Source organism: Macaca fascicularis, chromosome 5 (assembly GCF_037993035.2).
Source record: "Macaca fascicularis isolate 582-1 chromosome 5, T2T-MFA8v1.1".
In the NCBI taxonomy this organism is placed as follows: Eukaryota; Metazoa; Chordata; class Mammalia; order Primates; family Cercopithecidae; genus Macaca; species Macaca fascicularis.
Genome location: NC_088379.1, coordinates 91557012 through 91581430, shown reverse-complemented (window position 1 = coordinate 91581430; position 24419 = coordinate 91557012). Strand labels below are relative to the sequence as shown.

Genomic DNA, 24419 nt, shown 5'->3' with positions numbered 1-24419 from the left:
TATAATAGAATGATTTATAATCCTTTGGATATATACCCAGTACTGGGATTGCCGGTTCAAATGCTATTTCTGGTTCCAGATCTTTGAGGAGTCACTACACTGTCTTCCACAATGGTTGAACTAATTTACACTCCCGGCAACAGTGTAAAAGCATTCCTATTTCTCCACAGCCTCGCCAACATCTGTTATTTCCTGACTTTTTAATAATTGCCATTCTGACTGGTATGAGATGGTATCTCACTGTGGTTTTGATCTGCACTTCGCTAATGACCAGTGATGATGAGCTTTTTTTCATATGTTTGTTAGTTGCATAAATGTCTTCTTTTGAGAAGTGTCTGTTCATGTCCTTCGCCCCCTTTTGATGGGGTGGGTTGTTTTCTTCTTGTAAATTTAAGTTCCTGGTAGATTCTGGATATTAGACCTTTGTCAAATGAGTAGATTGCAAAAAATTTCTCCCTTTCTGTAAGATGTCTGTTCACTCAGGTGATAGTTTCTTTTGCTGTGCAGAGGTTCTTTAGTTTAATTAGATCCCATTTGTCAATTTTTCTTTTGTTGCAATTACTTTTGGTGTTTTAGTCATGAAGTCTTTGCCCATGCCTGTGTCCTGAATGGTATTGCCTAGGTTTTCTTCTGGGGTTTTTATGGTTTGAGGTCTTACATTTAAGTCTTTAATCTATCTTGAGTTAATTTTTGTATAAGGTGTAAGGAAGGGGTCCAGTTTCAGTTTTCTGTATATGGTTGGCCAGTTTTTCCAGCATCATTTATTAAATAGGGAATTGTTTCCCCATTGCTTGTTTTTGTCAGGTTTGTCGAAGATCAGGTGGTTGTAGATGCCTTAACACATCATTGTAGCTATTATTATTCTTAATAGTTTTTTTCTTTTTCATCTTCATGGTGAAGATATAGGAGAATTATATACCACCATTACAGTATTAGGGTGTTCTGAGTTTGACTGTGTACTTACCTTTATAAGTGAGTTTTACACTTTCACACGTTTTTGTGTCACTAATTAGAATGCTTTTCTTTTAGCCTGAAGAACTCTCTTAAGCATTTCTTGTGACACAGGTCTGGTGGTGATGAACTCCCTCAACTTTTATTTTGGAAAGACCTTATCTCTCCTTTTCTGAAGGACAACTTTGTAGGGTACAGTATTCCTGATTGATAGTTTTTTTTAATTTTAGCATTTTGATTATATTGTCCCATACACTCCTGGCCTGTAAGGTTTCTGTTGAAAAATCTGCTAGCTTGATAGGAACACTCCCCTAAATGTTATTTGCTTCTTTTCTCTTGGTGCCTTCAAGATCCTTTCTTTGTCTTTGATTTTTGTTGATTTCTTTATGATATGTCTTGGTGTAATCTTGTTTGAATTGAATCTGATTAGAGACCTTTAACTTTCCTCTACCTGAATATATCTTTCCAGAGATTTGAAAAACCTTGTGCTACTATTTCCTGAAACATGCTTCCTACCTCTTTTCTGTCTCTTCTTGAACTCAAAAATGTGCTCTTTTGATGCTCTCCCATAAATCACTTAAACTTTCTCTATTTGTTTTCATTTTTTCTCTTCTGACCACATGTTTTTAAATAACTGGTCTTCAAGTTCTTTCTTCTTCTTGATCAATCCTACTATTGCATTTTTCTTTTCATTCATTATATTCAGCAATAGGATTTCTGTTTGTCTTTGAAAAATAATTTCAATCTCTCTGTTAAATTTGTTTTATTTATTGTTTTCTTGATTTTATTACATTGTTTCCCTGTAATTTTTTTGAAGCTTGTTGAGCTTCCTTAACAATTATTTTGAATTTTTTGTCTCTTAGTTTATATATTTCCATTTCTCTTGAGTCAGCCATTGGGAGATTTTTGTATTTTTTTGGCGGTTTATGTCACCTCAGCTTTTCATGTTTCTTATTTCCTTACATTGATATCTGTGCATCTGAAGAAGTCAGGGCTTATTCCAGTCTTTGCAGACTGGCTTTGTCTGGGAAAACTCTTTATCAGTCAGCCTTTCCATAGATCCTGTGCATGCCATTTGGTGTGGTCTAAGGGTAAGCCTGCTGTTGGAATCTTCAGGCAGGTTGGCTGGGTGTCTGGGTGCCTGGGTCAGCAAGTGGGTGGGTCTATAGGGTTGAGCCTAAGTCTATATCCACAAGTGTGGACCTATTGATTAAGTCCACATGGATGGGCCAGAAGTCTGGGTACACAAGGGCAGACCTAATGCCTATATCTGCAAATACTTGCCTACATCTGCAGAGGTTGGCCTTATCCTTGGGTCCACAGGGGCCTACTTGGCTCTGGGATGGGCTTTGAGTCTGAGTCTGCAGGAAATAGTCAGTTACTGGGATGGATCTAATGTCCAGGATTATAGGGGACAGCCCAGGGCTGGAGAAGTTCCAGAGGCTGGGGTGCTAAGGTAGACCTGACAGTAGAGTGGTCCAGAGACTGAGTCTGCTGTATAGACCTTGAATCTAGGGCTACAAGCTCCTGATCAGTGCCGGGAAAGGTGTGGAAGCTCAGTTCACAAGTACTAGCTTGGTGTCTAGGGCTGTGAGGGCGTCTTTGGTGCTGGGTTTTACTGTGGCAGGCCCAGTGTTGGGGTCCAAGGCAAAGTCTGACGCTCACTTCCTTCTCCTTCCATCATGTGGAGAGTATCTGTCTCCATGTTGTGCTGTCTGGTGCTGGGGGAAGAGTGAAGCAGGTAATGTGAAACTGTCCTTCCTCTCTGCAATGCATCTTTTCTTATTTCTGTGCTATATCCAGGTGCTGAAACCTCTCACCTGGTTTCCTTCACTTCTGTGAAGGTATTTTTGTGTGTGGATAGTTGTTCAACTTGATGTTTCTGTGGGAGAGGGAGCACTGGAGAGCCTTATTTTATCATCTTGCTGATATCTCCTCAACTCACACTTTTAAAAGGCATTTATTTCATCTGTAGTAGTATATTATCTAATTTCTGTTTAAGAACACAGACATAGTTCCTGAAACTTGCTGAAGCAATTTTAAATAATCAACTGATAGTACATCACAAAATGCCATATATCTACTTTTAGAAGGCAATGAAGTTTTTGGTAATTGGAAACCAGGTCACTGGCTTAATGCATAGTAAGGTCACATTACTGAGAAATCATAGGAATTAATTATATCTAATCAATTCTCTTGATAATTGTGCACATTGCAATAATATTTTCATTATTTTGGCTGATTGTTGGTAAGACTGTTTGTGTAACAAATACTGAGCTCCATTTTGGGGTAATGAACTGCTGTTGGTCCTACAGAGAATATAAGGTTTTAGAGAAAAATTGAACATGATAAACTGTGCCATTAGCCAAATAAAACCATGAAAGTACATATCATTTAATGCTACACAGACTCATTTTACCAAAATTTTTATTTTCTAATTAAAATGTGAAAATTTAAGAAGTCCTAGTCATCAAATTAAGAAAAAAAAAATTAGAAAGCTTATTCTATATGTGTAGATTCAAGGAAATATGAAATCAAAATGTTGCATATTTCCTCAATGGATTTCCTGTTCTATCTAATTTTGTACTTATACCCTTCTTGCTTAAAGCCTTTTAATAAACCATGCATCTTTTGACAATCATCAAACTGCCAAGCTTAATAAGAAAAAACAAAGCATATTTCAATAAGATACAATATCATGCACTTTGATCCAGATGTTGAATTAATAGTGAATGCACACACCGAGAGACAGTGCTATTTAAAGCTTTCATTGACATTTTAAACAAGGCAGCAGAGCACAGGACAAACAGACAAACACCAACAACTTGATGATTGTCATATGGTTCAGACCATGAGTGGTAGGGAAAAGTGTCAGTTCAGGGCTCAAAGATGAATCAAAGGAACAACTTTGTACGACTTAGATTTCTCATATCTGGTTTTTATCTCTTTAGAGATTCATGTGTTTAGAGGTCTTTGATGTTCATGATACTTTGACAAAAAGTGTTTAAGAATATAAGTGTTGATTGCTTGTATGATAGTTGCCAGCTCTAGCTGTATGTGTAGACTGACAGAAAATTGGAACAGAAATCAGTGTGTGGCAGGCTCAAATTTGTCTTTAATGAATACCTTTTACAGGTGTCAAATTATCCAGTTTAATGTTTCTGTTTCTTCAACCCATAGGAATCCCATTATTCTGTCTGTTCCCATAAGAGACCATAAATGTATTCATCTGTCACTAATTAACTCTGTGATTCTGGGCAAATCACTTATGCTTTCTCAGTTTCTATATTCTCATTTGAAAATTGAATAAGGATGGCATTGGATAATCTCTGAACTTTCTTTTACCACTAATATCCTATAATGCTGTTGAAAAAAGAATTATCTCAAAAATTCAGTAAAAAATAAAATCACACATTTTACTCATGAATATTACTTGTATATATGGGATAAAATGAATGAAGTCACAAGAAAGAGCAACTTTTTTTTTTTTTTTTTTGAGGTGGAGTCACCCAGGCTGGAGTACAGTGCTGTGATCTTGGCTCACTGCAAGCTCTGCCTCCCAGGTTAATGCCATTCTCCTGCCTCAATCTCCCAAGTAGCTGGGAATACAGGTGCCTACCACAGCGCCCAGCTAATTTTTTATACTTGTAGTAGAGACAGGGTTTCACCATGTTAGCCAGGATGGTCTCGATCTCCTGACTTCGTGATCTGCCCACCTTGGCCTCCCAAAGTGCTGGGATTACAGGCAGAAAGAGCAACTTTTACCTTCAAAAGATCAATTAGGAATTGAACAGGTACTTGTTAAAGAGATCTCTTTAGTAAAAAGTCATGTCCAACAGCAAGAACTCCATAGAATGCCCACAGAATCCACAGTTTTCCACTATAGATTTATTATGTAGAATTCTACTCTTGTCTGTACTATCTGCCAACAGCCATATTTTATAACTGAATTTTACGTTCCTAAAAATAGAGAAAATGGAAGGAAATGCTGACATGCTGTCTCAGAGAAGCAAAAGGTACATCTGCAATTGTTGAAACCTCAGTGTTAGAAAAACATTGCAATTCAGTTGTTTTCTGTGTCCTCAAATTACTGTATACCTTAGATCTCTAATATGGCATGTCACAACATTGCTATGTAGAGCGTCCACATATTTATCCTCCAAACCACAACACTTAAAGGAGAGAAGGGGGTAAGGGCTACTAATAATTACAAGGACAATAAGCATAAAGTAGAACTATTTTGTACAAACTGGGAAATATGGTCACCCTATTGGCTTATGTTTCTATTTCTTGTTTTACAAAGATGTTCACTTTAAATATCGTTTTGTTAGCCTTTATTTTAGATTCAACAGTATTGACACTTGCTCTGGGTTACTCTTTAAATTTGTTTTTAATAAAACTTTCATCATTAATTAGCTATATGACTTCATGATATATTGTTTAAAATTTCTTTGAATCTTAGTTTCCTGACTCTGAGGATTATTAGGGTATATATAAGGACAGCTTAAGATATGGTGGTTTCTCAGAAAAAAAAAAAGTGGTTTTCTTTAACTAGATAGAGGACAGTGTTTTTCTTTTAAGTTCTCAAAGAGACTTGGGAGAGTAGATCTGAGATCATTATACTTTTTCTAGTGTCACAATTGTTCTATAGTTTCTTTCCTTTTAGTTATATATTGGTGTTGAAAATCTTTTTCTACATTTTTTTCAATTGTTTAGGTGATGTCTCATATTAATGTTCTCCACCGAAGATCTATCTGGATCTTTCTGGGGGTGATAGCAATTTAAAATTTGGAAAGCTTTCAAAGGGTTCAGAGGCTTGCTTTCTATCATGCATTGCTGGTGCCCTGAGAGTCAAAATCTTTATGTGCTTCATTTGCAAGAAACAACCTATTACTTACTATTTGTGAAATTCTACTCGCTTGACTTCTATAACATTGCAATATTCTCATTTTTCATGTATTTCTCTAGCTGTTCTCTTTTTCCTTTGTGAACTTATCTTTCTTTGTCCAATCTTTAAACCTTGATTTGACCATTTACTCTCTATATCCACATATCTTCCCTGGGTGACCTCATCCACTGTCATAGTTTCAACAAACATCTCTTGCTGGTAGTCTCAAATCTATACATCTCTATTCAACAGCATTCCTCTGAACTTCAGATTATATACTTAACTTTCAAATCAACATCTCTGTTCACATAGTGCTTAGGCTCACCTCTCTACCAATCTCATTTCCACTTTTCCATTCTCGATTTCTTTACATGGCTTCACCAACACGATCATCTTCCTGAGTACTCAGCTTAGAAACTGGGGACTCATATTCTTCTCTCCCATCACATGCATTCAGTCAAAAACCAAATTCTACCAACTTTATTTATTAATATTTATTAATTATACCTGAATCTGTATTTTTCATTCACCCTCATTTTTTTTTTTTTTTACAACAGTCAGAACTTTTAATATTTTTTATAGATCATGCAATGGCTCCCTACCTCTTCTCCCTGCTTACAGTTGCATCTTTCTTCAATCCACCTGTAAACTTGACTGGGCCATTCTCTTACAAACTCTTCAGTGATTTCTCTTCTTTCTTCCATATCATGATACCCTGGATTTTTTTTTTTTTTTTTTTTTTTTTTTTTGAGACAGAGTCTCACTCTGTCACCCAGGCTGGAGTGTAGTGGCACAATCTCGGCTCACTGCAACCTTCACCTCCCGGGTTCAAGTGATTCTCCTGCCTCAGCCTCCTGAGTAGCTGGGATTGCAGGTGCCTGCCACCATGCCCAGCTAATTTTTGTATCTTTAGTAGAGGTGAGGTTTCACCATGTTGGCCAGGTTGGTCTCGAACTCCTGACTTCAAATAATCCACCCACCTCGGCCTCCCAAAGTGCTGGGATTACAGGCATGAGCCACAGTGCCTGGCCCCCTGGATCATCCTTGATTCACCCTTTGTCTGACCCTTCTGCTTCTCTAGGTACAGCTCTTATATCTTGTCACTTCTCACCACGTTTTATTTTACTGTGACAAAATTCCTTCTTGTTTTCTTGGCATGCATGTACACACAGAGAAGCACATGCACCACCACCACCACTACCACCACCACCACCACCCTTATTCTGTTTTCTACATACTGTGACTTGGCTTATAATGTGCTTTTGGCATAGAGTCACCTTTTGTCCTCCTTCTTTTATCTTGGCAGCCTCCCACACATCTTTTGCTCACGGAATAAGCATCACTTACTCCAGGAAATAAAATCCAGGCTTTGTTAGGACGTCTCCACTCTGTTCCCTTAGACCATATACATGTTTCTATCATTTATCATGTTGTGTGCTAACGATCTGTTTTGCATCAGTCTTACCCCAGTAAATTGTGAACTCCTTGTGGTCAGCAATCACACTATTCAGTTTTGAAATCTCAGTTTTTTATATAGTCTGCCATGTGTTAGGTGTCCAGACCTTTACTGAATGAATACATTTAATAAAGAAACCAATAAATTCTACTATTTATTAATTCACAGTGACCATGTACTTGTTTGTGTTTCTTCCTCATTTAATTGAAACAATTTGGACATGTTTCATCAGTATAAAATTCATATAATTGACCACCAATATAAATTCATATAAAATTAACCATCAATAGAAATATGTCTAATCCATTTTAAGTTATTGCTTATGCAATCCATATAAATTTGTGTTTCAATTTTTGCAGTAATTTCAACCAAGGAAGTAAAGTTCAAATCCCCCAAAATATTAGGAAAGATGTTTACAGTCTTTTGAAAAAATATTCAAAGGGTGAAAGTCACAGGCCCTGATAACTCTCCATATACTATCCTTAACTTCCTCTTATCCTTCATTTCTCACATATCAAATTATTCTTATCTGCTAAACTCTCCTAAAATACTCTGTCAACAGACATCTCCGGGGCATTTTTCTTTATCCCCACTCCTCATTTATTTTTTATTTACACTGTCACTTAACAAGAGAATAATTCCTATTAAATAAGGTGGGGAAAGAGCATAAGCGAGTGCTCAAATACCAACTTCTCTTTAGCAGAAGGAGGCAGGGAATGTTTTGGACTATCTCATCCTGATGATTGCTGCCAAACACTTATGTGTGTGTGTTGTAACATTGCTCTCTTTGGATTATTGGTCAATTATTCTTTTATATTGTCACATAGAAGACACCTGTATGTGCATGTGCCCTTTTACTGGAGGTGACATTTGCATTTCCTCTTTAAAAAACAAACAAAAATCTGAATATGTAGTAAATTTGCAGAGGCCGTCGAACAAATACTATAAATTCAAGTGTGTTTAAAGCAGCCCTCTTGGTTTGTTGAAAGGAAAAATCTTGAACTCAGCACTTTGCTTTCTCTCTTGCAGTTGGTTTGTGATTAGCGTCTGTGTACTTTGTGCTTTTTATATCAGCAACAGCTGTACACTGAGGCTCCTAGGGAAACCTCTTCAAAATAGCTTTGTTGCAAAAAGAAAATGGCATTTATGAACTTTGGCAGGAACTGTACTCTTGAGCCATGTTCAATTTTAAAACTTGAATGGAAAAATCCACTGCATGGAGAAGCCAGCCAGGCAGGATCATGAGCTGGATCTATTGTTAGAAGAAGAAGGAGGTGCCAACAGCTCAGAGGGCTCTGGGGGCTCTGAGAGCTTACGTACACTGAGTCCTGCAGGGGTCCTGGACAAGGCCACTTGGATGGGGGCCTAACCACAGCATTACACATGCTCAGGAAGAGGCAAAGGCGGAAATTTACCACTTGGCAAAGCGTCTTCACAAAACCAGACTTGGCTTTGTGGTAGCTTCCTTAGGTAATGGTTTCACAGTTTTTCAAAAATAACTTCATTTTACTCATTCACTCACTAAGTCAGAATGTTTCTATTATTTGAGAGTTCTTGATAGAGGTGGAAGGTTCTACCTCAGTCAGGTCCTGAGAGCAGTGCCTGACTATCCCAGTCCTGTCACCTATATATGGTCAATGTGTTGTGTTCTTACTATTGTCTGGGGTGGTGTGAGAGTCTCGTTTTGCTCAGTTGTCAGTGCTGACAGCTGCTGAGAGCTGCTCAGCCAGCCACTTCTGAATTGCAGTAGGTGAGGTTTACAGGCTTCTGCCCCAGTAACAGTCAAACGTGCTAAAACAATGTCTGGCTCCGTGAGTAGTTATTTCTCAATACCTCAGTATTATGCTAAGTTACTTCACCACAGTTGTGCCAAGTCTTCTATTTTCATAGCCAGATACTTTGCAGGATGTGAGGCCCCAGCATGCCAGGGCTAGAGTGAATATTTGTGTCTGTCATGATTCAAGCTACCAGAGATTTTGCATGAATTAGAGAAGGGTCACTTTAGCCCGAGGGTGCTGCTCATGAGCCAAAAAGCTCTCACAGAAGCCAGAAGCTGTCTCTGAAAATCATGTCCAGCGCTTTCCTTACTATAATAGCCATTTTCGAAAGGTCTGTGTCCTAAAGGGCTTGCATCACTCTTATTGAGTGACTCTTTTAGTTTTTCACAAAAACTATTGCTTTTGGAATATTGGACGGGGCAGCCAAAACTTGATAGCTCTTCTTTGCGCTCAGTCCGGTTCCAACCAGTGTAGCCCCTCAGCCTTGTCTTTCTCTACCCCATGGTGATTTAGTTTTCCAAGAGCCTTTTTATTTTTTTTCTTTCCATGTCACTTGGCCTGAATTGGAGCTACCCTAGCCACCATGATAGATCTCCTAAAGTCTAAATATCAGGAAGAAGAGGTCAGAGAATTTATTTGAGATTCTACTTCCTGGTAGGCACATAGGTTTGTGAAAATCCCTCCTTTTCCACATTTGATCTCCACATGGGAAGAGAAATGCTGGCTCTGTAAGTCAGACTGAAGGCCCTATCGCATCATTTCTACTGGAGAGGACTAACCAAGGGCCATTCAGGGATTCAAGGTGACCCACCTCTACAGTCAACTGGCAGTTTCTTCAGGTTAAAATAAACAAAAAGCTTAAAATCATTTAAGTATAGGGCACATAGCAATATAAACACGTATTCTATGATATTTCATGAAAAATAAAAAGGTTGATTTGGTCTCAATTTTTTTTTTTTTTTTTTTTTTTTGTATTGAGGACTAGTACTATGGTCTGTTGAGAAATATTATAAACTTTTCTTCAGGGAAGGTCTAAAAATAGAACACAATCTTACTAGCCTAGAAGGATTTTAGCATGGTTCTCTTCTAAGGCAAGTGAATGAAGGAGAATGAAGCTTCTGGGCCATTGTAATCAAGTGTTTTGTCTGCTTTTTAAAAGACCAGTCATTAATTGCTTAGGTGTGGTTTCTAAATCAGAAGATGTCAGAAAGTGAGCTCTCAGGATTTGGGTTCTGCTGCAAATATTGCAACAATCAGCAAATATTGCAATATGAATGAATCCCCCATAAGTTTACGGGAAAATTTTAACTTCTGAACTACTGTAATTACTTCGTAATTTATATACGGTTCCAATCACCAAAATAAATGAGTGCAAGGTATTCTCATGCATTGTAAGAGTTTAGTCGTGTTTACATTATTGCACAAAGATTATTATGTGTTTTTATTCGGCAGCCTCCACCTCAGATATATGACAAGCAGTTGGATGAAAGAGAACACACAATCGAAGAATGGAAAGGTAACTCTACTACTTAAAAATGTATACTTTTTATTTTATCGAACTCAGAAAGTATCACTAAAGCTTTGCTTGTAAAAACAATTTACTAAAAGATGATTTGCTGATTGCTATTCTCTTAGACCATTTTTAAAGCTCCTAAAACTTCATTTGTCTTTTTATGCCAAAAGCAATGTTGTATTTGCTCAAGAATGAAAGGCATTTACCACTGATACCTTTTAAAATGGTACTGATTGTCAGTGTTTGTCATGGTGGGGGGCAAGCTTTAGCTCAGAATTCCAGAATAAAACTTTCTATGTTTGTACATAAAATCATCATATGAAACATGAAATTAAAATTAATTCTGAGATGGTATTAGACTTTAGAAAATAAAAGATAGTTAATATATGAGTTTACTCATTGGACTGATAAGACTTGAGAATTTAAATAGAAAATATGTGTATCTAAATAGCCTATTTTTTTCTTTAACATAAAAATTAGAATGAATGAATGCATTAATTCATTTTTCAGCAAAACTTTTCCAAACACATACTGCATTTTTTAAGATTATACTCAGAGTAAAATAAAGCAGAAAAACAATTGACTTAAAAAGAATTGTTAAACTAATCTGAATCACTACAGAATAGAAAAATATGGGAAAGTCAAATGCAGATTGTAACAAATGATCAGATCAAAATGGGAAGAGCTGAAGGGAAGGAACATTTGAGTTACCTTGCAGGAATTAATAAGTGTAAATTAGGAAAAGAAAAATATTTAGAAAAGATCAGATAAAGGATTAAGAGGAAAACAAAGGATAGGAATAAGCAGAAAATGTTACAAAGATACTAAACAGGGCCAGGAGTGATGACTCACACCTGTAATCCCAGCAGTTTGGGAGGCTGAGGCTGGGGGATCACTTAAGCCCGGGAGTTCAGAACCAACCTAGACAACATAGGGAGACCCTGACTCTACCAGAAACATACAAAAATTAGCCGGGCATAGTGGCACACACCTGTAGTCCCACCTACTCAGGAGACTGAGGTGGGAGGATCACTTGAATCCAGGAAGTTGAGGCTGCAGTGAGCCATGATTGTGCCATTGTACTCAAGCCTGGGTGACAGAGAAAGTCTCTGTCTCTCTCTATATATATGTAAAATAAAAAAGAAAATAAAAAAATTTCGAAAGATACTAAAGAGATTCCACTGGTCAAGAGATTCCAGGGTCATGTTGGTGAATATGGAAAAATGAACATATACATAAAGCAGATCAAGTGAAAAAAGATGCTGGGTATAGATGAAAAAGGCTTGCTTTCATCCAAGTAAGGACAGGAAGACATTCCTTAGGAGCTCATGAATAGGTGGGTGATAGGATATAACCATCATTTGAGGACATGGACTAAACTGTGAGAAATTGGGAGAAAGAAGTACCTGTAAAAGGTGATGATTATACAGATTATAAGCCATTGCAAAGCAAGAATGAGTAGAGCTGAATGATTTTTAGCTAAAAGGGACAAAGTAAACAGAACTGCAATTCTCCAATTTAACTCTAGCATTCAGAAAGCCAAAAATGGATGCCAGTCTGAGAGTAAATGAACCAAATTTTTTAATGTGTTTGGTTTTTGGCAAGTTTAGATTTACAAGTCCAAGATATGAGTGTGGAAAAAAAAACAGATGCAGTAAGAGATGGAAGTTGTAAAGATTGGTAAAAATTTAAAGTCATGAGAATATGTGCATTTCATAGGAAGTGAGTATAAAAGAAAAATGGATGTTCAAAGCCATAAAAATTGTTACTAGATGAAGCTTGAATGTATTAGTGGTTACCCCAAAGAATTCAGAAAACAAGTAAAACGTGTGTTTCTTGTTTCATGTATGTAGAAATAAATGTTATTTATGTAGAAATGTATGTAGAAATAAATAGTGTATATATAGAGAGAAATAAATAGTATGTTTCATGTACGTAGAAATAAATTTTCATGCATTGATTTCTTCAGCTGCTTTATTGGATACCTATGTGTACCAAGCTCTCTGCTAATTACAAGGCAATATAGAAATAGAAATAGAGCAGTAAAGGAATCTCAATTGATTTTTAATTTACTCAACCTTATCAAAACAGTATTATTTGCCATTAAGTAATGAATTTCCCTGTGGATGAAGGAGAAATTTGTTTTCTATAATAACACAGCTAACTGTTTCTTACAGAACTTATCTACAAGGAAGTAATGAACTCAGAAGAGAAGACTAAAAATGGCGTAGTAAAAGGACAGCCTTCTCCTTCAGGTACTCACTCTCTGTGAATAACCAATAAACTAGTACTTGTGTAATTTCTTGACCTTTTCGTAGGGGTTGCAGCAAATAACATTGCTTGAAGAGCAGATGGAAAAATATCACATGGTTGTTTCCTTATAATGATTTTAGTTTTATTTCTTTTGATATTCAGTGTGGCATTCATTCTGATTATTCTGATTGTAATGATCCAGCACAAAAACTTTTTCATCAATCATTTTAAGATAGTAATGAATCCTGAAGAAAATGTTAACATGGGCTAAAGGGTAAATGCGCCTCATCAAAATTCAGAGCCATAATGCCCTTTTGACCGTCAAGTCAATGTGGAGATCAGGAATCCTTTCAGCCACAACCTCTTCCCTCATTCATTCTTAGTGTTTGAACTCTTCTCAAGGTTGATGTGACAATAGTTGAAACATCTACCAAGATGGACTCCAGTTAAAGTCAGCTTGGAAAATTTTTTGTTTGCTAGCTACAGAATCTAACACACAATTGTACATATGTATTTTTTACTGATCCTAGTAATGTGCTTTAGTACGACTTGAGACAATTTACTTATTAATGCTAATATGTTTTTTCCTAAGACCTATGCTCTCACTATAAAGAGTTTTAGAAAATGTGATGGTTTTTTTTTCAGCTTTAAAAAACTACATTCAACTCCTGCTAGCAAAAATACGGGCTACAAATGCCTAGTTTTGAGAAAAACTGATTAGAGTGTTGTTTTCCTAAGTTATTTTAGGAAAAAAGATGTAGGATGAAATAATTAATCAATTATTCATACAGATACTACTCTTTGAATAACTAATTTACACCCCAAACCAATATGATACCCAAACAGATGCAATTCGGTTATGACATGCTTTTCTCACCAGTGGGACTTGAAAAAATACTCAGTTTTATCCCAAGTTTTTCCTTTCCTCAAAGAAGGTTAAGGGAGTCACTGGAGTTGTTTTCCACACTGCCATCTCTACTCATTCACCCTAGCGTACAGATTGACACAGTCCGCAGAAGCTGCTTCACACTCATCCGCGTGTTCGGCCTGTTGCTCATTAAAAAACTAGAAGACAGAATCCAAAAGCCTCAAGATGCCACCTGCTGAGGCAGAACGATTCCTTGTTTTAAGAATTCCTATGATGACCAGAACATATTGTCATGTACTCATTAAGCAGCAGAAATAACAGAATTTAGCCACGGGTGACCTAGCACCTTAGGCTGGGCTGGGACAAATTTTAGTAGAACCTATTCTATTCATCTTCAGTTCAAGTTATCATTACTTCATTTCCTTTTCATACCACCTTACCCCAAAAGACTTTTTATATCTTCCCAAAGAATAGGATCTTTCCTTTCTATAGATCCTACTAGTTGCTGTATGTTAAATATTTGACCTCTTGTCTTACATCCTTTATTGATTGTAATTTCATTGAGAAGACTGTATGCATTTATCTTTGTGTCCCATGTAGTGCCTGGGTGCTGTGCCTTGCACACAGTAGTAGCTCAATAAATATTTATTAATTTGAAAATTGCCACTCAATTTCTCCCTCAGAATATTTCTTGGTACTATTCCAAACACAAAATTCAAGACAAGATCATGTAACTTTAATACAGTATACTATTCAGCATGTTCTAACACCATTATTATAAATATTTATTTGCTCTATTAATCTCCATGAAGATAAACAGGCCAAGCATCAAGTATATAAATTCTTGCTATTGGCATTTTTTCATGCTGCACATAAAGGTTTGCAGTTTTCAGGTATTTGATTTATTCATTTTGGGAAATACATATTCATATTTTTTTGCAGGCCTGCTTAGTGTGTTAGTGATTAATTCTAAAATGTGCAACTTATACTCTACTTGAGTGAGAAGGCTAAGCCACTTTTTAACCATTCCAACTACCTTAACAATTAAAAATTATTGCCCTAAACTATAGTTGACTGGCTTAACGAATTTATAGTTAAAATGATTGTGGATTCAATCTAGGAACAATATTCATGACTTCGTTATAAGTCACGTACTATGACTTTCTCTTTTGTGAGAAATTATATGTATACTACACTTTATACGATGCATTTCTGTATGATATATTTATGTGCATGATGGAGAGGCTCTGGGGCAGCCATGTGCTGGCGCTGACTCTACCAGCTCATGATGGCCAATTCTGTACCTCTCTTTCCAACTATGCATTTATTGTTGGTGTGTTGTCAGCATGAAATCAGCCACGGAGGATTTACAACATGAAAATTGGCAGACCCTACAAATCAGGGTGTTTTTGTTGCCTCCTGCAGAGCCAATTGTTAAATTTTTATTGGCACACCACTGTGTGTGTGCGTTTTTGTGTGTGTAATAAACCACGCTGGAAAGAAAAAGCAATTACTAAAAAAAGTTTGAAAAGTCAGCTTTTTTGCATTGTTCATTATATTCAGCTTTTTTTTCATTAATGTTCATGTAGCATATTTTATTTTGAAAATACCTAGGGTAAAGTATTTTTATACTACAGACTCTGTTAGTATTCAGTCATGACAATACTGGGAATTCTGCAGCAAGGGAATAAGTTAAAGCAGTATCTCAGGGGCCAAATGCTTCTAATATTGACACTCATGTTATGTGATGCTTTTCAAATGTAAATAGGAAGTTAAATGTGCATTTGCAGAATAATTTATAGGTTTTAAATTTATTGATGGAATTGTTGTATGTCAATAAGAGATAAATTTAAACTTCAGATACATTTCTAAATAAATAATTGTACTCCCTTCTGTTATCTGATTTCACTTGCATAGTAATTTATTTTCAAGGATGGCATAGCTGCTTGCTTGCTGAATTGATCTGTAACAATTGTTGAGGGACTGGCAGTCCATGAATAGAAATTAATTTTCTTCTAAAAGCATTTGTTATAGGATGTTAGAGCTAGAACAATAGGAGAGCATCTGATTCACCAATGCTCAGTTTGTTCACCAGCCCTCTTCCACCTGAGAAGTAAAGCTCCCAAAACTAACAGTGACTCACTAAGATAAGGATGCTGAACATCAGGATGGGCAGAGATTTTCCAAAATCTCTAAGTCAAAGATAAAGCTTCTGGGTGATTTAAATATGCAACTGTTTCCTCCCCAATGTGGACCACATTCCCCACCATGGGAATATGTCTTAGGGTCACTAATCTAGTCCATTAATTTTATTTACTTTTTATTTAAAAATCTCAGGCCCAGACAAATTGTGGCTCAAGATCATGTAGATAAAAAAGGCACTATTTTTTTCATTCTTGTGCTTTTTCTCGTTCTGTGTCTACTATACATTTTTTGCTGTTGTTGGCAGTGGGGGGTATCAGGAAAATCATTTCCTTTAAAAAAAAGTGGAACAACATTTTCCACCATAACAATGTTTTTTGGTTAAATAACTCCTAGCTGAGAAATTTTCTTTAGCATACATTACTTCTTTCTATGAAATTTGATTTTTTAGGTAAAGTTGAAGGTAGCTAATATTCCTCGTTTGCAACCCTATTGGCATTTTCGGTTCCTTTTAATGCCATTTTTATTGACAAAAATTTGTAATGCTTTATTGATGGCAAAACATTTTTGAAAATGTATATCTCTACTGTTTTCTCTTAAGTAATACAGAAAGAAGAGATATTTATCACATTGGACAACTGAACACTATGATCAGATTCAATTCAGTTCAATTCTGTTTAAGATATTTTCGCAAACTGCTTGGCAGCAATTTAACAACTTAAAGCCAAATCCCATGTCTTGTCCCTTATATTTGTTTTGGGTTTATGTTTTACAAGGCCTGTTTATTGCCTACATGAAAATAGACTTGAATGGATCATCCAGTAAAGCCAGAAGTGGCTGCAGGCAAGGAGGCATTTATTATAGTGTAATAGAGGGAGACATACAGAAGCAAATAGTTTTCCTGTAATAGTGGTGGACTGGTTAACATTTAACAACTATATTTAAAAAAATAATTGAGGAGTAGCACTTAAGATTAACACTTAACAACTATATTTAAAAATAGAATCGACGAGTAGTACTTAATTTCTGTGGTATAAATATTCTCACTGTGACCAATTTTAAGCAACAATGTAACATCAATGGGTGCAGAGTTGGGAAGAGATGTTAATAATTGGTTCTAAGAAGCCACTGAAAGCCAGCTCCAGCACACCATAGACAGTGCACATTTTTCTCCCACCATCACACTGTATAGCAAGGAACCATTCCCATGAAACAAGCAGATGTCATGGGAATTTTTACAACTGAAGTACTGACGACCTCTCTTAATGAATTGGTGCCATATAAAATCAGAAGCAATAGTCTATGGAACCCTAGAAATACAGCTGATAAAGACTTTGATAGATTCTGAACTTTGAGTAGTTGAACACTAATTATAATTTGCATTCAACATTGATAAACTGGAGGGCAGGGCCATTCCAACACAGAAGATAGGAATTAGAGAGAACCAGCTGATGAACAAAAGGAGAAGAAAGACAACTGCAACAAAATGATTTCCTTTGGCCACAAATAGCTTAACAGTTTCACTAGTTCGAAAGCAAGAAGGAACTTGCTTTTCCTCACAGAACCTGTCTAGAAGAGTACACATAAAAGATACTCAATACTGTTTTGTTAACTCGAGTACTTACTCTGTGCTACTACTCAGCAGTAGACACTGGAAGACAGGAGAAACAAAGAAGTATAATGAAAGAAGTAAAAAGAAGCAGGGGAAATATATACTTGAGGTAATCTATAACAAAACTACATATAATAAAGGACTGACTGGTATGGCATAACATTCAGAATATTCCAGAAGTGTGCTGAAAATATGCTGATTTTGAAAATAAGTGCAGTAGGAGTGCTGTGTGTTTTATAAGCATAGCCTGCAGCATGATCCCCTATTTATAAAGAGCTTATTAAAAGCTACTCTGACTTTTGCCACATTCATTCAATATTATTCATAGATATAAATTTGTGTTTTGCTGCTGGGGAAATTTCCTCAGTGCTCTTTGTTTAATTTCTCTAGCTGCCATTGTAGTGGGTTTGTGTTTATTTGTAAACATCAAATTGTTTTCCTATAAGGGAGCCTTATTTCAGCTAAGCCTTATCTCACCCTTATTTGAATCATTACTGAACTTTCACTGTGACAATAAGAACGTGTCTCCATAATCAACTCCAGCCAGGATAGGGGAAAAAGCCTATCTCAAGAGAAGACCAAGATTATTATTAAATATATTTAAAAATACTTTTTGGGTTGTATTATGCCACAATTTTATTTTAAAACTTTCAAGCTGGTTATTTTCTCATAAATAAAGCATGCTATCAAAAATCCTCCTGGTTCTACTGGCATTCTGGTTAATTACAACATTCATTATATATATATATATATATATATATTCATTTGATCTGTTTTTAATATCCAATCCCCTGACACTGAAACTTCTTATTCAAATAAGTCCTAAGTATAATTGTATTTCTACACATTAGCAATGAACATAAAACATTTCCATTTAGAATAGCATCAAGAAATATATATTTAGGAATAAATTTAGCAAAAGAAGTGCAAGCTTTGTACTCTGAAAACTACAGAACATTGTTGAAAGAAATTAAAGAGACCTAATAACTGGAAAGACATTTCATTGTTCATGGATTAGAAGATTTAATATTGTCAAGGTGATGACAGATGCTCCCCATATTGATGTACAGATTAAGCCAATACCTATCAAAATCATAGCTGTCTTTTTTGCAGAAATTGACAAGCCAGTCTTAAAATTTATGTGGAAATGCAAAGGATGCAGAATATCCAAAATAACCTTGAAAAACAACACAGCTGGGAGATTTACATGTTCTGATTTCAAAACTTACTACAAAGCTACAATATCCAAGACAGAGTGCTACTTGCATGAAGATGCACAAATAGATCAAGGGAATCAAATTGAGAATCCAGGAATAAATACCTACATTTATGACCAATTGATTTTTGAAAAGGATGGCAAGACATAGACAGAGACGAGCCTTTTCAATAAATGGTGCTGGGATGATTGGATAAGAATGATTCATGCAAAAGAATGAAGGTGGACCCCTGCCTCATATCATATACAAAAATGAGCTAAAAATGAATCATAGGCTTAAGTATAAGGTCTAAAATTATAAAACTCTTAGGCAAAAACACAGGAGTAAATTTTTATAATCTTGGGTTAGAAAATAGTTTTCTAGATATGGCACGAAAACACAAGTGATAAAAGATAGATAAATCCAATTTCATAAAAATTAAAAACATTTATGCTTCAAAAGACACTTTCAAGAAAATGGAAAGACAAACCATAGCATAGAGGAAAAACATTTGAAAATATATATCTGATTAAGTAACTTATACCCAGATTATTTAAAGAGCTCTTACAGGCCTGTCACAGTGGCTCATGCCTGTAGACTCAGCATTTTGGGAGACAGAAATCGGAAGATCACTTGAGGCCAGGAGCTTGAGACCAGCCTGGGCAACATGGCAAGCTCCTGTTTCTACAAAAAAAAAACACCTTTTTAAAAAAATTACCCAGGTGTGGTGGTATGTGCCTGTAGTGCTAGCTACTTGGGAGGCTGAGGCAGGAGAATTGCCTGAGCCCTGGAGTTAGAGGATACAGTGAACCATGACCATGCCACTGTGCTGAAGGCTGGGTGACTGAGTGAGACCCTGTATTTAAAGAAATAATAATAATTTTTTAAAAAAGAAGGAAGGTAAGGAAGGAAGGAGCTTACAACTCAAAAATAAAAAGAAAATAAAGCAATTAAAAAATGGCCAAAGGAGCTGAGTAAACTTTCTCCAAAGAAGATATACTAATGGCTGACAAGCACATGAAAAATATATTCAACATCATTAGCCATCAGGCAAATGCAAATCAAACCACAATGATATACCATTTCATGCACACCAGGATGGCTAGATAGATAAAAAGACAGATAATAAGTATTGGTGAGGATGTAGAGAAATTGGAATCCTCATACACCGCTGGTAGTAATGTAAAATGGTGCACCCACTTTAGAAAACAGTTTCTCAGTTCCTCAAGTGTTAAACCTAGAATTACTCTATGTCCCAGCAATTCCACTTATAGGTATATGCCCAAGAGAAATGAACACATGCCCATACAAAACCGTGCATGAATGTTCATAACAGCATTATTCATAATAGCCAAAAGTTGAACCAACCTAAATATCCATCAAATGCCTATCAACTAATAAATAAACAAAATGTGATGTATCCATACAATGGAATATTATGCAGCCATACAAAGATATGAAATACAGATACATGTCACAGCATGGATAAACCTTAAAAACATTCTGCTATGTGAAAGTGGCCAGTCATAAATGATCACATATGGTATGTTTCCATTTACATGAAATGTTCAGAACAGGCTATTTTATAGAGGCAAAAAGTATATTAGTCATTGCCTAGAGCTAGAGGGTAGGTGAGGGATGGAGTGCAGGGTTTTCTTCAGGGATGATGAAATGCTGCAAAGTGGATTGTGGTGATGGCTGCACAATGTCGTGAATATACTAAACACTGAATCATAAAAATTAAATTTCTTAATTATATATGTGGATTATATCTTAATAAGGCTGTTACAAAAAATATATGAACATCATTTTATACCTCAAGTCAAAACTAAATTGAGCTGTAGCACCGTGATTTGAAAGACATCCATGGTCTAGGGATATATCATCCAGGAGACAAATAGTAAAAAAAAAAAAAAAAAAGCAATTTCCCTCTGCTGGGCTCACAATTGATCAGGCCTTTATAATAGAGGTCTGTGTCCAGTTTTAATCTCTACCTTTTAATAAGGATGTGGATAAATGGAGGAGAATTCTGAGGAGTCCATCATAGTGACACTAAATTATTAGCAATTTATGAAAGAATAGGAAGGCTGTTGGTATAATTTAATCCAGAATCAGGGGGGAAAAAACAGAGCACGGCATTTGGGCAATGTAAGGGAACCAAGGGCTGTCTGCTAGGAGATAAAATCTTATCATGAGGGGAAATGACCCAGCTCTGTATCATAGCTATAGGGGATATAATTAAGTAGAGTTGGAATAAATTGAAGCCATTCAAAGTTGGAATATTATGGAATATTTTAACTTTACATTATACATCGTCCTGATAGTGAGAGTAATTATTTACAGAAAGACAATAACAAGAGGACTTTAAAAACCTTTTCTAGAGACATTTAAGATCAGAAAGGACGGGTATTTTTAGGAGTTTAAAGAACATGAAAAATTCATAAACTTTTCTGTATATAAGAATATCAGGATCCCAAAAAAATACATATTAAAGGATCACGACCAGGGAAACTTCCAGGCAAAAAGAATGACCACAAAGAATTATATGAAAAGTTTAATAGTTCTTACCATTTATTTGAAGATCGGTGCATATCATTATCTTTATTTCCTATATTTTTTTCACATTTCCCATAGAATACATCAATATATTTATAGTCAACAGATACAGTGTAAAAATATATGGATGATACAGGTGAGCTGTCTTAGTTTAGGTGTTTGTGTCCTCTCTAGATAACTGACACATTTTCATCACACTTTTTCCACAGGCAAGAAATGTCTACTCCAGGAAGAAAGAAGATTATGTTAACCCCTCCCCTACCTTAACTTAGTTTTATTTTGTCTTTCTGATTTATTAGGTCTATGTGATAACACTATTATAACTGACTTTGGATTTATTATTTTTCACCAGATAGATCTTGCACACTATATTTGCTCAAATCAGATATAATTTTGGTGAGAATTCTTCATCTCTTATTTGATTAGGGGATTATACTACAGATTTTTAATAGTGAGCTATTTCACAAAGCAAGTATGTTACCACTCACATTGCTTAGGTGTATAAAAAATATACAAGGAAAAAAAGTAAATGGATTGTTTCCAGGGCGCTCTGGTTTAATTATATTGCACAATGCCTTTGGTTCATCTTTCTTCTGTTGATCTCAAAGCTACTGGCAACTCAGCTCTCCTTTACTGAGTGATTGCCATGGGCAAGTTTCTTCTCAGAGTTTCAACCTTATAGTCCCACATAACACATAAATAATTTTTTTTTCAAATTAATCTAAGTTAGTAATTCAGAGTTCTTATTTGGAGATTCCAAGTAAGCAAGCCTGCTGGAGAGTAAGCTCATAAGCAAAAGGTGTGCTAAGCCTTCTCCTATATATATATATTTTTGTGTGTGTGTAACTTTCATCAACAGTCCTACTTATGTCCTACTGGCTTTTCTATATGCATTTTAAGTTTGATGTCATTAATGATGACATAATAGTATTTACTTTATATACCTTCCTTTCTCTAGAGATGTGGTCCCTAAGTAATTCGGATTTCTGAACTTCACTTCAGCCCCTATTTCTTGGATAGGACACTTGCATGCGTTTGTTTTAAAAGCTCCCTGCGTTAAAAATAACCAGGCTCAGATGACTCTATTAAGGGGTTTTGTTTATTTGTTTCCTCCATAAGCCAGAGGTTTTCAATGCTTAACTGAATACAGTCTCTGAGGAGATTTTTTAAAATGCAAATGCCAGCCGGGTACAGTGGCTCACACCTGTAATCCTAGCTCTTTGGGAGGCCAAGGTGGGCAGATCACGAGGTCAAGAGATCGAGACCATTCTGGCCAACATGGTGAAACCCCGTGTCTACTAAAAGTACAAAAATTAGCTGGGCATGGTGGCATGTGCCTGTAGTCCTAGCTACTTGGGAGGCTGAGGCAGGAGGATCGATTGAACCTAGGAGGCGGAGGTTGCAGTGAGCCAAGATCGCGCCACTGCATTCCAGCCTGGGTGACAGAGCGAGATTCCGTCTCAAAAAAAAAAAAAAAAAAAGCAAATGCCTTGGCCTCACCCAAGGCCAATTATATTAAAATATATGCAGTGCAGTGGGAGCAGGGGAGGCAGTGTAACCAGATATTAGTGCTTTTTTTATAGAAAGTGTTGCAGGTGATTTCAAATATAGAGTGAGGTTTGATAACTACTGCACTAGCCTGTGAATAACTTGTGACAAGGGACTTTTTATTGCTATGTCTTGATTGTCACCATTTAATATGTTCCCCTGTGTCAGCTGCTCTATAAAGGCTTGCCAAGTGATTGATGGACTGGACATCCCCTATTGTATTTGCCCATCCCTGAATCCTGAATGGCATTGACATGAGTCTGGTTCTAGATTGAGTCATGTTGGTCTTCATTTTCTTAGCACAGGTGCAGCAGTGAACAGCAGTGAGAGTCTCCCTCCATCCTCGTCTGTCAATGACATCTCCTCCATGTCCACCGACCAGACCCTGGCATCTGACACTGACAGCAGCCTGGAAGCTTCGGCAGGACCCCTGGGTTGTTGCAGGTGACTAGCCGCCTGCCTGCGAAACCCAGCGTTCTTCAGGAGATGATGTGATGGAACACACACACATACACAGACACTCACGCACACTTACAAATGCAGACACACAACATCAAGAAAGCAGCAAGGGAGGGAATCCAAGCCTAAAATTAAATCAATCTTTCAGCCTGCTTCTTCCCCAGAGTTCTGTATTGCAGCTGAGCTCAAATGTATATTTAACTTCTAGTTGCTCTTGCTTTGGTCTTCTTCCAATGATGCTTACTACAGAAAGCAAATCAGACACAATTAGAGAAGCCTTTTCCATAAAGTGTAATTTTAATGGCTGCAAAACCAGCAACCTGTAACTGCCCTTTTAAATGGCATGACAAGGTGTGCAGTGGCCCCATCCAGCATGTGTGTGTCTCTATCTTGCATCTACCTGCTCCTTGGCCTAGTCAGATGGATGTAGATACAGATCCGCATGTGTCTGTATTCATACAGCACTACTTACTTAGAGATGCTACTGTCAGTGTCCTCAGGGCTCTACCAAGACATCATGCACTGGGGTACCACATGGTCCATTTCATGTGATCTATTACTCTGACATAAACCCATCTGTAATATATTGCCAGTATATAAGCTGTTTAGTTTGTTAATTAATTAAACTGTATGTCTTATAAGAAAACATGTAAAGGGGGAATAAATGGGGGGAGCGAGCTCTCTCAGACCCTTGAAGATGTAGCTTCCAAATTTGACTGGATTAAATGGCACCTGTATACCAATTTGTAGAAAGAACATATGTGATACTTATGTAAAGTGTGGGGGGAGTGGGTAGTAGTTTTCAGGCACGAAATGGTTTGACCTTTAGGAGGCAGGTGTGAATAAAAGCTGAGAGACTTTTCTGTGACAGTGAAGAGTAGGAGAGACTGGAGAGTAGTGTGCGTTGTGGACTAAGACTAAAAGGAGGTTATTACCCAGATACTAAGAGACACTGGTATCCCTATTTTAGAGATTTGGCCCTATTCCCATTTGCCATTTCTCAATTACTGGTCACAACAAGAGGCCACTGGAGAAGGTGGCAGGTGGTGAAGCAAGGTTATTGCGTGTGCTTTTGATGATAAGAATCTCTCTCTGGAACTGAGCAGAATTGCCTCCGTGTGAATTCCTTCAACAAAAAAATGAGCCTGCCTACGCTGCTTTCAGGTTGTGGATTGTGTTTTCCATGTGTGGGCTGCTTC

The 24419-nt window shown here is 36.6% G+C and overlaps 1 protein-coding gene across 50 annotated transcripts in view; it reads left to right on the top strand.

The window, feature by feature from the left end:
* MAPK10 (mitogen-activated protein kinase 10) overlaps nucleotides 1–23963 on the top strand; it is a 334301-nt gene extending 310338 nt beyond the window's left edge. For 28 of the 50 annotated variants that reach the window (XR_012434934.1, XR_012434935.1, XM_015450573.4 and 25 more), the window contains 3 exons: nucleotides 10526–10589; nucleotides 12764–12841; nucleotides 23067–23963. Coding sequence is in view for 48 of the 50 variants with exons in the window: in XM_015450573.4 (XP_015306059.1) it covers nucleotides 10526–10589; nucleotides 12764–12841; nucleotides 23067–23209 (285 nt within the window). In the remaining 2 variants the exon portion in view is untranslated. Of the gene's footprint in view, nucleotides 1–10525; nucleotides 10590–12763; nucleotides 12842–23061 lie in introns of all 50 variants that reach the window. The other 22 variants (XM_074040061.1, XM_005555349.5, XM_074040080.1 and 19 more) reach the window with 1 other exon arrangement.
* Nucleotides 23964–24419: the final 456 nt, after the last annotated feature.